Source organism: Fopius arisanus, unplaced genomic scaffold (assembly GCF_000806365.1).
Source record: "Fopius arisanus strain USDA-PBARC FA_bdor unplaced genomic scaffold, ASM80636v1 scaffold00162, whole genome shotgun sequence".
NCBI lineage: Eukaryota > Metazoa > Arthropoda > Insecta > Hymenoptera > Braconidae > Fopius > Fopius arisanus.
The window spans coordinates 75,238-91,306 of record NW_011887901.1 but is presented as its reverse complement, the minus strand read 5'-3'; the positions used below and the strand labels follow the sequence as shown (position 1 = coordinate 91,306).

At 47.2% G+C, this 16,069-nt stretch overlaps 1 protein-coding gene across 5 annotated transcripts in view; it reads right to left on the bottom strand.

Moving 5' to 3' along the window:
* Positions 1 to 16,069, bottom strand: part of LOC105272327 (protein zyg-11 homolog B) — a 127,965-nt gene that overhangs the window by 63,375 nt on the left and 48,521 nt on the right. For all 5 annotated transcript variants that reach the window (XM_011314412.1, XM_011314411.1, XM_011314409.1 and 2 more), the window contains one exon: positions 1,104 to 1,492. In XM_011314412.1, coding sequence (XP_011312714.1) covers positions 1,104 to 1,492 — 389 coding nt within the window. The remainder of the gene's footprint in view (positions 1 to 1,103; positions 1,493 to 16,069) is intronic.

Sequence of the window (16,069 nt, the reverse complement as noted above, 5' to 3'; positions counted from 1 at the left end):
CCCCCCCAACTTTTTAGGTCTGTCCTCCCACCGAATAAAGTTGTGCATTCCTATCAGTAACAATAACATTAGACATCACTTGGTAAAGGCGTCAGACTTGTGTGCGGAAGAGCGTGAATTCGATTCCCACCGGTACCACGCCTGAAATTTTTTAATTTCTCAGGTGATTCCCCAGCCAGAGTATCGTAAGAAAAAAACATTAAAGTCGACTGCACGAGACCAAAATTTTTCTCCTCGGGTGAGGATTTCCTTTGCTACATGACTAATATGGTACAGAAAATGGAAGCGGAATCGGTTACTCGTAAAAGCCCGAAAAGGTATACAATGAGGAAAGAATTTTATATATTTAATTCCAATTTATGAAAGATATTTCGTGACCAATCGGTGACTTAATCATCAAATATCGTATCGATTCAAATGTATCTTGTCAAGAGGCATAACGTTCGCGCGCTCAAAAATATTGTTGTCATCTAATAAAAATAGCTTCATGCTTGCAACATAAACAATTAGATGTAGGAATTCGAATTTCATCAGCATCGAGTTTCCCCCTTCGAATCGTTCAACTTTTGTACCTACCGTTTTGTTGTCCCTTACTTCCATCAAAAGTTATCCAGATGTGCTGTTTCGAATGGGACACCCTATCTAATTAAAGAATTTTAAGATCCTATGACAGCTACCCCCTTACTCTGTAACGTAGATGATGCCAACCTTGATAACGCTCGAATTAAAAAAAATTCATCATTCTCGTCAACTAAAAAGAAAATCAATTATGTTCAATTTTCTTTAAAGTTTCTCGCGTTTGTAATGAATGTGATAAAATTGGAGATATTACACAGTTATTTGGTAATCTATATCGTTATATGTAATATGGAAATTATTTTTCCCCAGTGCGAAAAACTCTACTATAATTTTCTGTATGTGAACCTAACGATTCGAGAACTATTTGCTACAAGAGAAGCATGCCGCATTCAGTACATTTATTACGCAAGTAAAAAGTCAATTAATACAAGAGAGAATTTTCAAATCCAGCTGAATTATCTTCAATCATTAGTATCTGAGAAATGAACATAAGCACTCATGATTTTTCTGTATTATTGTGTTACCTGTATTTATCAAAAGCGACATCTTGTAGAATTCGATCACTGCACAGAGTAAGCAAGGTGTTCTTCTGTAATTGATAATGATTCGGATATGACTCCATGGCTACCAATGTGAGATCCACAATTTGTTTAAGAATATTAGGATGAATTCTCATTGCCAATTCACCCTTAGTCAAGTTATAGAGACATGCTGTTGCAGCCATTTGGACGCGAAACTCATCTGGATGAGCACGCATTCCAGGTAATACGAGTTGAATTACGTCGACACGTGCTTCATTGAAGTACGGCGTCAAGCGGAACAAATTGTAGAGACATTTCTGCACATAAACTGGTCTGTGAGGATATCGTCGAAGCGCTTCAAGGATCTGAGTCTCGGTTGCCATACCGCTGACCTTAAGAACATTGCGAAACAATAATTATTTTATTAATTTTTCACGTAGTTCGTTATAAATTCAAACGAAAATTTCGAATTATCGCGGGCATCCCATTCGTATCAAGGCATGAATATAATTCTCATCTTCGTCAAATGTGGGGTACGCTCTGATATTTGTGATGACTTAGAACTATTGATAATTATACATTTGTAATGATTTTTTCTGTGGTGACATCGAAAACTCGGAACAAACCTATCCCTTTGGTCGGAGTCGCAAAACACGGCCAAAATCACCACCTTCGTTCCTGTAACTCCGGTAAATCTGGAGCGACAACACCATAAAGAAACCTAACTAGATAAACAGGGTGGGTTCTGGATCAAACCCAGATCCGAGCGCCACCGTCGCAGAATGATGTAATTCAAGTGATAACTCATCATTAGTTTATGTAATTCAAGAGATGACTCATCATTAGTTGTTGAGGCGGAAAAAATTATCACAAATATGGATGACACTTTGATGTTACAAAAAGAAGAACAAGAATAAGGAAGAGAAAGAAAACTCATCAAAGAATGGAACGGTAAAGTCAAATGCCGAAGGCCTGAGCCCCATTAAAATTGCAAAGCGTGAGATCTCCTGAGGAGATTTTCGAAGCGCCTAGAGCAAAGATGCTCGGGGGAGTATTCCCTACGACCTCACGAATTTCCATTCGTAAGGAACCCTAACCTACCAACTCAGGCTAATTATTGGCCAGGTGGAATTTTTATGCGTATCTCCTTACGCGAAATACCCAGCCAGGTGGAAGAACTAGTTCACGCTTCGATCTCAATGAAAGAAGTGTCAAGTTGAAAATGATTCCGTACATTTGATTAAAAAAAAAGAAAACTATTCATCTTTCTTATTAGTTTGTGTTCATAATGATTTCGAAGAAAAAATTTCAAAATGCTGAATTAATTTGTTGTTCTAATTATCATTATTGAGTTGCTGATGAACCTTGTCCTTTGTGTTGGTGTTGTTCCATCGTCTTTACTCAATTCGAACATATAATTTGATCCATCCAAGTCGAAGCAGTCATTGCGGCACCGAAACTTGAGGTTCTGAAGGAGGTGTTCGACGTGCTCAGGACACTGCCACCCCAGGCTAAGTACTCTTTTCGCAAAACAAGTTTAATTAAACGCTTCACCGATTCTGTTGACCGCCAGTTGTACAAACTCTTGACAGAGCTCACGCTATGAAATCGTAAACCCAACCAACTGCTAAGAAAGATTAGGACCCTTGTTGGGAATGGGGCTTCTCAAGAACTCTTTCGCAGTAAATGGTTGTCGTAATTGAGTGACCATCTGTGCAAAATTTTCAAGGCCGTTCAGAATAGCAGCACTTTGGACCAGCTGGCAGAGGCTGCAGTACGCACCATGGAGAACCACATGAGCTCCGATGTCATGTCAATGAGTCCAGTTGTCACGCCACATAGTCAACCTGGCAGTGAAATCAATACTCAGATCGTAACAGCAGGCCATGCCCAAGCCCCGTCATGGTCTGGACCCCATCTCCAGTCTGAAAACAACCCTGCCATTGAGTACAAACAGAACAGCACTGTTAAGAGATCTTTGGAGAGCTTGGCAGTGCCTTTCCCGGACTTGTCAGCCAAACTCAGCACCGTGGGCACAGGTGATACTGCTACACGGCGCGTCCACGGGTGGCGGGTAGGGGAAAGCTCGTCCTCACCCCTGGGCGAGGAAGGGTAGGGGCGACCACGCCCCCGCGGACCAAACACACTTCAACGACGGACATGGACCTCATAAAACCAGCCACGTTTACCGTGCAGGGGAGGGATATCCTAGTACAGGCGGCAGAGCGTGCGAAAGCAGGCACTCTGTCGTCTTCATCCAGCGACTGCAGCATTGTGGAGGTTGGCCACTTGGCCTCCATTGTGTCGGAAACGACAAGTGGGGACAGATCGTGTGGGTTGGCCACGGGAAGTGTGAACCTTGCAGGCCCATCCTACGTGAAGCAACACTCTCCCGTGGCAATAGCGGGGGACTTCAACGCGTGGGCAGTCGATTGGGGCAGCAGGATAATGAACGCAAGGGGCCATGCATTGCTTGAAGCCATGGCGCTCCTGGACCTGGTGCTGCTCAACTGTGGCGAGGTACCAACATTCACCAGAGGGAGGGCCACCTCAATCGTGGACCTCATCGTCGTGAGTGGAAGCCTCGCAAGAGGGAACTGCTCATGGAGAGTGAGTGACACATACACTGCCAGTGACCACCGTGCCCTAACCTGGGAGATCACCTGCGATAGGACATGGCGGCCGGTACCAGTGAGGACTCGGGTCACCGGCTGGAAGGCAAGCGACTACGACGCTAACATCTTCGTAGCAGCACTGGAGACGGGACCATCCAGAGGAAAGGATGCGACAGAGAAGGCGACGGACATGATGCGCAAAGTCGCGCGTGCCTGCGACGCCACCATGCCCAGAAGACGCGGCAGTAACCGGCGGCCACCGGTTTACTGGTGGACAAAGGAGATCGCGGCGCTGCGGAAACGGTGTAACGCGGCCAAGAAACTGACACAGCGTGCGCGCAAGAGACCTCAGCATGCCTTACTCGAGGCTGCTCACAAGGAGGTAAGATGCAGGTTCGCCAAGGCGATCAAGCGAGGTAAAGCTGCTGCGTGAAGGGAACTGGCAGCTCAAGTGGAGGACGACTCCTGGGGCAGGCCGTACACGGTGGTCATGGTGAGGTTTAAGTGCCAAGCGATGCCATCACCTACGTGCCCTGTCCTTCTCGATAGGATCGTTTAGGAGCTTTTCCCCAGCCAACCTGACCTTTCACGCATGAGCGGGCGAAACGATCTGAAGAATATCCCGCTTCTCACCATAGAGGAGCTAATGGAGGCGACCAGTCGTGTGGGGAATACGAAGGCCCCTGGCCCTGATGATGTCCCGAACGTTGCGATTAAGGCAGCTATACTGACCCTACCAGACCTCTTCCTTGAGGCCTACAGCGCCTGTCTCACAGAAGGAACGCTCCCTACCCAGTGGAAAAAGCAGAGGTTGGTACTGCTCCCGAAAGGGAAGAAACCACCGGACGACCCAGCATCCTACCGTCCGCTCTGCATGTTGGATACCGCAGGGAAGATTCTGGAGAGGATCATCCATAGGCGGATTGAATCCCTGGTCAACCGGTTGCTGGCCGATGACCAGCCCGACTTTCGTCGCGGGAAATCAACCCTCGGGGCCATTGATCTGGTTGTTTCGACAGCCAGAAATACCATCTCGGGCGCCCGTTGGAACAAGGGAGCGAAAAAGTACTGCCTGGTGGCGACGCTGGGCATACGCAACGCGTTTAATTCCGCACGATGGAGTTGCATCATGGTGGCCTTACAAGAATTCGGAGTCCCGGACTGCCTCCAAAGGGATGTGGGGAACTATTTCACCAATCGTGGGCTACAGTATGATACACAGGACGGTCCCAGGGAGCACAGGGTCACGGGGGGAGTCCCACAGGGCTCTGTGTTGGGACCCCTTCTGTGGAATGCCATGTACAATGTATCATCGCTGGGATGATCCCCATTGAAATCATGGTGGAAGAGAGGCGGTTCTTCTACAGAATGAAGGAGCAAGCACCCTCACCTGGATCGTCAAAGGGAAGCGGAACTGAATCGATGATGGCTAGCGAAGCGAGGCGGAGAAGCATCGACGCCTGGCAGGAGAAGTGGTGCAAATCGCGATAGGGAAGGTGGACCTTCCGCCTTATTCCCGAAGTTGGCCCATGGTTTGAGAGGCGACTCGGAGAGGTGAACTTTCACTATACGCAGATGCTGTCAGGGCACGGCTGCTTCCGGGCGTACCTCCACAGATTCGGGCACGAAGTCTCACCGGACTGTCAGCTCTGTCTGGGTGCGGCCGAGGACGCCGAACACGTGTTTTTCGCTTGCCCGCGGTTCGCTCGTCATCGCGAAAACTGGTTGAGTCCGATTGGCTCGCCGACCCCGCCCGAGACACTGTCGAGTGTAATGCTGGGAGATTGTGCCGGGGTGGGAATGAAGGAAGTCCGTCTGGATGAACTTCGCAGGAGGAAGGTGGAGGTGATAGGTAGGTGAATGAGTCTGCGATCTTTGACTCTGTGCACAGCCGCAGGGAGAGCGGTCCACCGCTAATGTCCCCCCCGCGAGGGAATGCCTGCCGGCGGCTCCGTGGGGGGTACGGGACCAGGCGCGGAGAGGAGAAGAGGGGGCTTACTGAGTCAGAATCTCAGATCTGGCCTTGAAAGACCTCGGCCCGAACCCCTGGAAGGTTCCTCTAAACGTCTTTAAAAAAAAATGCACAAGACGCCAGCGCACAGGAAATACGACAGGGCAAGAGGAGGAAACGAGAATCACCGGACCTCAACAATCAAACGAAGAAGGGGCCGAAGGAAGCGTATCCTGTGCTGCCCACAACTGGGGCACTGCCGACCCCTCCTGCTGATCAGCAATGGGTCCTAGTAAGTAGGCGGAAGGAGCCGAAGAAGGGCAGCCAAGCTCCCCCCCCCCCCCCCCCCCCCCCCGAAGAACCCGAACGCTGCTAAGAAGGGTGACAAACTCAAGGGTGTGGCACTCAGACCGGATGCCTTGATCATCCGGCCTAAGGAAAAGGCCAAATATGCGGAAGGTCTCGCGAAAATAAAGAGGGATGTACCCGGGAAGCAGGCACGGGCCTGTGTGGATAAGGTCCGCAAGACAGCCACAAGAGACATGCTTATCGTCCTGGCCAAGGGCCGCGCCGATAAGGCTCATCGTGCTCAGAAGAACACTGGTGGAGCTCCTTGGCGAGGATACGAAAGTCCTGGGCAATGGACCAGAACAGGACATTGAAATCAGGGACCTGGACCATGTCACCACGAAGGGAGACGTCCTGGAAGCCCTGAGAGGGGCAGGTGGCAGTGTCGAGTTGCCGGCGGGCGCCGTCAAGCTGCTCCGCAGGACGTACGAAGGAACCCAGACGTCATTGGCCACCCTGCCTGAGCAGGTGGCGAGAGCCATCCTGGGGGCAGGTGGTAGGCTCAGGGTTAGATGGGTCAACTGCAGAGTTCGGAAAGTGGAAAGGATGACTAAGTGCTATTGGTGCTGGCACTATGGGCATCTCGCCGCCAGATGCAAGAGCACAATTGATAGCTCCGACCTCTGTGTCAAGTGTGGAGGAAGTGGGCACAAGGCGAGCGAATGCAGCAAGGTGGCGCACTGTCTGCTATGCACAGAGAGAGACGTCACGAGTGAATTGGCGGACACGGCGGGAAGCGCGAGATGCCCGATTTGTAGGGAGTCACGCGGCGGGAACCCAAATCAACGGAGATGAGGATTCTGCAACTGGACCTCAACCACTGCGAGATGGCGCAGGACCTGCTGATGCAGATCGTGCGAGAGCTAAAAGTGGAACTAGCGATTCTATCTGAGTCCTACAGGCAGGTCAGTAGCACCTCCTGGATGACTGACACTTCAGGGAGAGCCGCAATCTGGTCCTGTGATGGATCTCCCATCCGGGCCAACTCGGGGAGGACTGCAGACGGCCATGTGAGGGCTTTGATTAGCGACACCTACTTCTACAGCTGCTACGCACCGCCCAACCTTCCTTTGGAGAAATTCGTTGAGCTCCTAGACCAACTGTGCGAAGATGCGAAGCAGCACCTCCAAGCGGTTATCACCGCTGACTTCAACGCCTGTGCAGTGGACTGGGGGAGCAGGGAGACCAACCGGAGAGGCTATGCCCTGTTGGAAGCCATGGCTACCTTGGACATGGTACTGCTCAACGACGGGGGTGGGAACACCTTTGTAAGAGGGAATGCCAGCGCTATAGTGGATCTGACGTTCACGAGCAGCAGCCTGACACGAGAGGGATGCCCGTGGAAAGTGCTTGATACGTATATAACCAGCGACCACCGGGCGATGAAGCTCCCGTCTACCGGTGAACAGACGAGATAGCCACGCTGCGGAAGGAATCCAGCGCCGCCAGAAGGGCAGCGCAACGTAGGAGGAGGACAGATGGTGCGGAGGCGCTCGACAAGGCCTACAAAGAGGCCCGCAAGAGGCTGAATAGGGCCATTAAAGCCAGCAAGAGCCAGCAAGACCTGCTCAACGAGGTTAAGACCGTCACATGGGGTCGGCCATATCAGGTCGTAATGACACGGCTCCAGTGCCAGGCCGCACCGAGACCGACCAGCTCGAAGTTGTTGGAACGGATAGTAGCGCTACTGTTTCCGGAACAGCCGGAACTGCAATACGCGGTCCCGCTGTGCGGCCCCGATGAGGTCCCGAGGGTCACGGAGGAGGAGGTGGTTGAGGCCTGTTCGCGGGTACGAAATACCAAGGCCCCGAACGTCGCGCTCAAAGCAGCCATCAGCGCAGCACCGGATGTCTTCGCGGAGGTGTATAGCGCGTGCCTGAAGGAACGCTCTTTCCTCGATGTGTGGAAGCGGCAGAGACTGGTCTTGATTCCCAAGGAGAACAAGCCAGTGGACAATGCATCATCCAACCGTCCGCTCTGCATGCTGAACACAACGGGGAAAATCGTGGAGCGAATACTAGCTCGGAGGATTGATTGAGCAGTGCACGGCAAGCTCGCTAACAACCAATATGGATTCCGTGAGGATGGTCGCATTCGTTGACGACCTGGCCCTGGTGATGGTGGCAACGCAAATCGAGGAAACCCATCTAGCCTTCGACATTGTCTATGTCAGAATCCTAGCATGTATGCGCTGGGCGGGGCTGGACCTGGCTACGCACAAGACCGAGGCAGTTTTGATAACAAGCAGGAGGACGGCCGAGCTGATGAAGCTGCAAGCTGGGGACTGCGATATCACCTCAAAGCCGTACATACGGTACTTGGGGGTGATGATCGATGCCCGCCTCAGCTTCAGGGAACATATAGAGCAGACCTGCAAGAAGGAGTCGGCAATAAGAGGGGTACTGTCAAGGCTGATGCCCAATATAGGGGGACCTAGACAGAAGACAGCTGCTGACCTCGGTGGTAACATCAGTGATGACGTACGGCATCGCAGTTTGGGCTAGTACTTTACAGGCGGAGATCCGCAGACATAGGGTCGCGTCTGTGTACCGTTTGAGCGCGCTAAGGGTTGCTTGCGCTTACCACATCGTGTCCGAAGATGCGGAGTGCGTAGTAGCAGGGATGGTGCCCATTGGGATAATTGCAGCCGAGAGAGCGGCGCTGTACCAGCGCAGGAAGGACTCTGGGCTGAGCCCTGCGGAGCTGCGTAGGGAAGAGCGTGGTAGGAGCGTAGCCCTATGGCAAGAAAGATGGGACAACTTCCCCAAGGGTAGGTGGACTCATCGGCTGATAAGTCAAGTAGGAGTTTGGCTAAACCGAAGCCACGGGGAGGTCACTATCTGACGCAGAATCTCAGAGGCCACGGGTGCTTCCGGCAACGGATCAAGGCCGAGGTCACCCCGGAATGCCCTACTTGTGGACTGGCTATTGAGGATGCGGAACATGTGTTCTTCGCGTGCTTCCGCTTCGAGGAGGACCGGCGGAGATGGTCGGCCGTGGTGGGGGGGGCAGATCCACCCAGAGACACTGATGGAGTGTATGCTGCGGAGTGAGGCCTGCTGGGAGGCTACCAGTAAATACGCGGCAGCCGTGCTAGTCCAGCTGCGACGACTGGAGCGCGAGCGCAGACGACGCCAACAACAGGAGGAAGCCACGGGTGGCCCCAACCCAGGTACGCGAAGCTTTCCTACCCTAGGAATGATTAACTCACCCCCGCGATGTAATGCCCAGCGGCGGTCCCACGGGGGATAGTGAGTAGGAGCAGAAAGCGTTTTTTTAGTCGGTAACAGTTGCAATTTAGCCGAGCTCATGGCCTTCGGGCCTGAGATCTCGTGGTCGCTCCATCTAGATCAGACTGAATCCGACACACCGGGCCCGACCATCTGGGCCTGACGTGGTATAAAACCTTTTTTTCCCTCTATTAAAAAAAAAAAAGCCAAACTCAGCAGTAGCAGCAACCACAGAAGGTCATGTTTCAGATTTCGTACCCCAGGCCCACTGCTTTTAACACCAGAGGTTTGGAGAGAAAACGAGGTGTCTGCAGCCCTGCAAACACCCTGCTACATTCAAATTCTCCACGGGAAACGGACCCAGCTATCGTCGGTCCAGGCGGAGGGCGACAGCACTTCAGTCACTCAACTCATTCCAAGTGACTCAAGTCACTCCGTCTACAAATCCATGCCAAATCTTCAAACATCCGCATCCTGACCGATTCTAGTTTTGTAGTTTTTGTTCTTCCCCGCGCTGGTATCAATCTAAGATTGACCATCGGAAGTTCAACTCTATGCAGTAAACTCAACCACCATCAATACATATGGAACACAGGTAATGCCGCTTAACTTGATCTATTATAGTTGTTGATATCCAATCAGCAATCATTGCGGCTAATTTCATTACCCCTTTCGGGCTGGTCATTGAGCTCAAAGAACGCCGACTAATTAACTACAGATACCACCCAAGGCTCTGCCTGAGAGCGAGTACACCGAGCTACTCCATAAATTTATCGACATTACCAAACCTAGCATCGTTCCTGCCTCCTAAGTTCCTACTAATAGGACGTATCACATCCTCACAAGAGGACGCACAGCTGTGGAAAGAGTACGCAGGCTGGCTGGAGACGAATTGAAAGCAGCGAAGAAAATCATCAATCTGTTTCTGTAGCTAGGCATCATACGACCTTCGAGTACTAACTGGGCCAGTCCTATTCAGATGGTGCATAAGAAACTGGGAGGCTGGCGACACCAGTGGCGATTTCAGGCGGCTTATTGAACAAACGGTCCCTACCCGCTACCTAATGCCTGTCCCGAAGGACATCTCTCAAGGTCTACACGGCAAGAGAATCTTGTCCACCATCGACTTGGTCCGTGCATATCACCAAGTCCCCCATTCAACGCCAGCACCAGGAGGTGACCTACGTGGGCTACACAGTGAACAAGAGCGGGTAGGCCATCAATTTAGCTTCTCTGGTCTAATTTCCCCAGGATATTCAAATCTCCACAATTTTCACCAAATATATATTTTTATTCAATGTATTAGTAGTAATCAATACAATATAATACAAAAACAATTTCTGTAGGGTTATTCCCTGCGCAAGACTAGAAATTGCCTGCGCATGCGTGATACTGGCGCAACAATTTCTGCGCTGGAACTAGGCACGGACGGAGTCACCACAGTCACTCCCCCTCTAGAGAAAAAAAATGAAAGGTATTTACCTTACGCATAAGATTGCCTCGCCGATAAGGTGATTACGCGGAGGGCAAACCCCGTTACCCCTTAACCCTTAAGTCTAAATTTTCATCCATGTTGAGGCCATCCTATCTTCTCCCAAGCCAGAGACAATCTCAAATCTCCGTCGATTTCTGGGAGTCATAAATTACTACCGGAATAATGTTCCCCATGCATCACAACTCCAGTCACCTCTCAACGCTTTGGAAGAAGGTCAAGCGGAAAGTCCCTTGAAACCCCTGAGGTAGAAGAAGCTTTTATGGAATACACAAGGAGTATTGCCTCAGCAGCACGAACAGCCTTTCTCTCGCCGAAAGCGTCACTCTCACTTACCACCGATGCCTCTGACACTGCTATAAGATCAGGACCACACCGTACCATCTCCAATCTAACGATTTGGTGGGGAGGTGGCACCTCAAGGCAGCACTGATGTACAGCAAGGACTCTGGCCGGAAATGCTACCAACGGTGCTTTTGGGCTGGCGTACCTGCTACAAGCAGGACTTAAATGTTTCCCGGGTGCCTTCGTCTACGGCACAGACCTACGTGTTCCAGGCGAGCTTTTTGTGCCCGAGGACATGCCTGCCTACCAACAGATCTTCATTGAAAAATTTTGGGAACACATCAGAGGTTTAAGGCCGACTCCAACCGCCCACCACTCGAAGACTAGGATGTTCATCCTCAAAAATGTCTACTCTGGTTCATGTGTGCCTGCGCATCGACTCCATCGAGCGTCTTCTAGAACAGGCATGGGCAAAGTGCGCTCAATGGGCTCACCTAGCTTCCAACTCCAATTAGGCCAATGACTATAGAAGAATGGGACCTATTGTATTGTGCAGGTAGTCGGAGGGGCGATACCACGATGCTTGGGTCAGAGTGGGAGTAGCGTTACGTCAGTCAACACTCAAAACTCTAAATTTTTGAAAGAAAAATATGAATACATTTCTTGCTGTATTTTGCATTGTTAAAAAATATCAAATAATCATTTCTTCTATATAAACTTTCACATAAAATTCCGTTGAATAAATCACTCTGAATTGAATATTTCAGCAGCAAATGAATTGAACAGCACTTGTAAACAGATTCTTGATATTTATTAATATCGTTTGAAGATTTCCTAAGCAGCATTTAAAAAATTAAAAAGACATTTAACCTCGAAAAAGCACGAGGAAACAAGAAATTTGAATTCTATCATTCCATGTCTTGTTGATTTTTTTTCATTGTATCGATCCCACTGTTAAACATTTGAAAATTCATCCATTTCCAGTTGACCACGATAATAAATAATTACTACAAAAAAACATGAAAATAATTAGCTGCAAAGAGTGATCGAGCAAAGGTAATTGGAAAGTGTTCACAGATTGAAAAATATGTGATTTGGCCAAGAGTGGGCAAAACTTATCAAATAAACCTTACATTCAGAATTTATTGATTGAATTTCAAAAAACTGACATCTCATATTTTTTTCAACTTTAATAAAATAATTATATACTATTAAGGTAAGGAAGAAATAATCATTTCCTGGCACCGTCATGACTGAACAATTACCCTCGATACAACTAAGGATTTTTCACGGTGAATTGGTGAAAATTTGTTCGAATTTGTAGGCGGTAAGGTTTTTTAAATTTGAAAAGAAAACGCACGGCGCTCTGTCTGTCTAACTGCGCTCCACTTCGTGCACGCTGCTACTCCCAACCTGACTACGCTGGGCTTCACATAATTGGGGTAATGTATTTCTAATAATGGATCTAATAGGGTTTTATGGCCCCGGCTCCCGAAGATCCGACTTTGCCTATGCCGGTTCTAGAACCCCCGTAGTCTGGCCTTTACGAGCTTGTGGAATAGCTGTACGACTGCATCTTCACGATCAAAGTAGAGGGTACCGAAAAGATTGTACCGGTGGAAAGACTGAAGCCAGCCTACATCATCAAAGATGACCTGGACAACGAGCAAACTCCTCGGCAGGCTGAAAGTTTTAAATCTTCCACCTCCTCCACCGAGAAAGCCTTTCGTACCTACTGTAACGTGGTATTTTACCACGTTACTAGTTTTCGACCGTTTCGCGATTATAGAGACTTCCACCAGACGGGAAGTCACTTTCAGTGGCGAGAGTTTTGATTAAAAAAAATATATATGTTTGATTTATTTTATTTTGATTTATTTTGAATTGATTCACACGCCACCGCTTTCTCAATCCGAGGACATCGGACTCCGGATTTTCTGTCGATAATCGAATTTTTGATGTGGCCGACAATGGAGCCACAATCTAGCTGGGAATTATGAAGGAAGTGACGCAGTTTGCTCAACACGAGGCGGATTGGCAATTAATGAAAAAAAGGATGAGAATTGTTAGAGGAGAGTTACTATTCTCTCGAGGTAGTTTGTAACGCGGAAAATTATTCTATATTTTATTAGGCAGCGCTGAGGATATAATATCATTTGTGATAATTAAGTCAAATGATATTAAGCATTACAAAAATTTGTAGCGCATGCGTGCAAAAAAAAACATTATCTGTGTTGCGCATGGCCATTTGATTGGGATTGGTGGATGATGACGTTGTCATCCCCCCCAATCATATAATCGATCGCGTTGCCTACCTGTTGCCAATTCACGTGCGTTTTAGAAATTACTTCCCGTTTGGTGGTTCTGTGTAGCAGACCTGTGTTAATCACATCAATAAAGGACGCTCACTATTTGAGGGACGCCATTTAGCAGCCTGAAAAGCTTTGAGGATCTTTTGGGATATCCGGGTGAGCGTGGTGGCCGTCATATTATTTTTTTTTGTTTGTTAATATTCGTTAGTGGGCAGAGATTTAATTGATTTTTGTTGGTGATACGTACGCCCGAGTCCTGAAGGACTATTTGTGAAATTATTCCATTATGCGATCTCTGGCCACTTTCATTGATTATTTTGGCTCTCTCTTTCTCTCTCATTCGAAATTTTTTTTTATTATATTCAGTTTATTTAAAACTCTATTAGTTACGATTTTCCGTGAGTTTTGCGACTTCTGTGTGATGATTTTGTGTCGCAAAACCTTTTACTCTCGCCATTGAATTTAATTTCAATTTATTAGTTTCAAGGACTCGTGACTGCGAATTATTCTACCTCTAGTTTTTGTATTTATTTTGTGTATGTTTGATCGCTCGAGGTCACGTAGACTTATCGATTTTTCGCGTTACTGTTTAGAGTCATTGAATTAATGTGACAATTTCTTGTAAAGTATTTCTGATAAAACTTTTGACTTCTCCGACTGCTAACAATTGAGTTTTGTAACTCAGTTGTTTTCCGTTAATTTTTCTTTAGTTTTGTTGATAATAACAACTCGAGTCTCGTGACTCAGTTTGATATTTTAATTAATTCTGACTTCTGTGACTATCTAATTATTTATTAATTTATTTATTTTGAAAACTTTTGGACTTCAGAAAAACCTGTATAAAATTAATCAGACGATTTGACTTTACCGATGAATTTAAATGTTCTGTAACGCGTTGTCGATTTAAGGGGGTTTTATTTTATTAATTTTTTTTTATGTATCGAGACTGATTTTTTTTATTAAATATTGTTCTCCCGGACAATTCTTTTTTTATTTATTTTTTTTTGCTGAGGATCCTAGTTTCATCCCCTTTCAGCTTCCGATTATTTAAATCTCTACGAAACGAGCTACAGGAGTTATTGAAGCTGAGAGTGGAGAAGGATTTTGTTCACGGTGGTCATTTCGTTTTTAATGACCTGGCGCCTGACTAAATTTTCTGATTTTATTTTTGGGGTGTTATGGTGCCAGAGGGCGGGCTAATGGACGAAGGGTTCCCTGAATCTTCGAAAATTACGTCGCACTACACACGCAGAGGAAAGACTATTCCGTTCCCTTCGCAACGCACGAAGGTCACTGCGGGGAGCGTGGATGTGACGACTCTGTCCTCGCCAGCTTCCAACGCCCCTACGCAGTGCAAAGAACTGCGCATGCGCAAGCAATCACTGGTACCTCGCCAAGAGTATTCGTACACGGTTAGCAACACTACAAACCTCTACCAAGTTTGTATTCGCGTTAAGTAATAAACAAATAAATATCTAGTTAGTTATAATTATGGAATCTTCCTTTACCCTTGGGAAATAATCTCAATAGCTAAAGCGCCTTGAAAATTGTCAATCTTGAATGTGGCTGTGGATGGAACTACAATCCAGTCACCGGTAATCTTGCTGCGGTGCAGTAATCCGAACCCGGGATGGGCAATCTCCAGGTAGCTCGGAGCAGAATCATTAGCTCGAGTTAGGAATCCAATAAAATTTATAACCATGCTAATTATAAGAGTCCTAGAACAGTGGTGGGGGGCCTTACAGTCACCGTATTGGGGAGCGGCCCTTGACGCCTCTGCCAAATGGTAAAATCGGGATTATTATAAAAGGCGACCGCGATTAATATAAAAGGAAAATAAAAAATTCACACATGGATACAAATATTTCTGAATATAAGAATAACTATTACTCATTGAAAAAAACATGAAACTACTCTTAAGATTCCGCTTCCCGAATTGACGACATCTTTCAACTTGCTTTTTAAATTTTTGATCCAATAACGACCTTACCGTAAAATATGTCAAGGAAAAAATACCAAACATTGCTGTTTTTACCGGCTTATTTTGCTTCTGAATATTAAAATAGCATTTTTTTTTATTTCCTTCAATTAACATTTTTACTTCAATTAATTTCATTTCTTGAATAAATAACTGGACCACTGGAACATGACATTGTGGAATTTGTTCCTTGCCTCTGAAATTAAACAGCCGGTTTTCACATTTTATTTGTAATGTCTGCTTTCAAAATTTAAAAAAATGTCATGGTGAAGAAAATTTCACGTTTTCCATTTTTGACTCATTTCCCCGCTTTTTCTTTTCTTCAGTGACATCTTTCCCCTTTTCCTGTTCTTAAGTGTTAACCCCACTTCGGTTGATTTCAGCCGAGGAGAACGGCCTTTACGACCTGGGTCATAAAGGCCCATCACCCGCCACAATAAGCTTCCATCTACCCTTTGTTATGTACTAATAGAGGTCGTAAGCACAACTTGCTCTCAGAGCAGAGGTTGCCCAGCCCTGATCTAGGCACATGATTGGTTACCAGCAAAAAACTTTCTAATTGTCAAATAATGAAAGAAATTTATTCTCCTAGGGTCGCAAATAACGCAGGAATTAAGTTGGAAATTTTGAGAAGCCCTGAGAATTTATTTTCATCATTGAAAAGACAGGAAATTATGATAAAGCTAGCTTAAATTGAGGGCGCACGCCTTTTAAGCTATTAATAACTATGCTGCATGCCTGATTAATTGGGATTGATG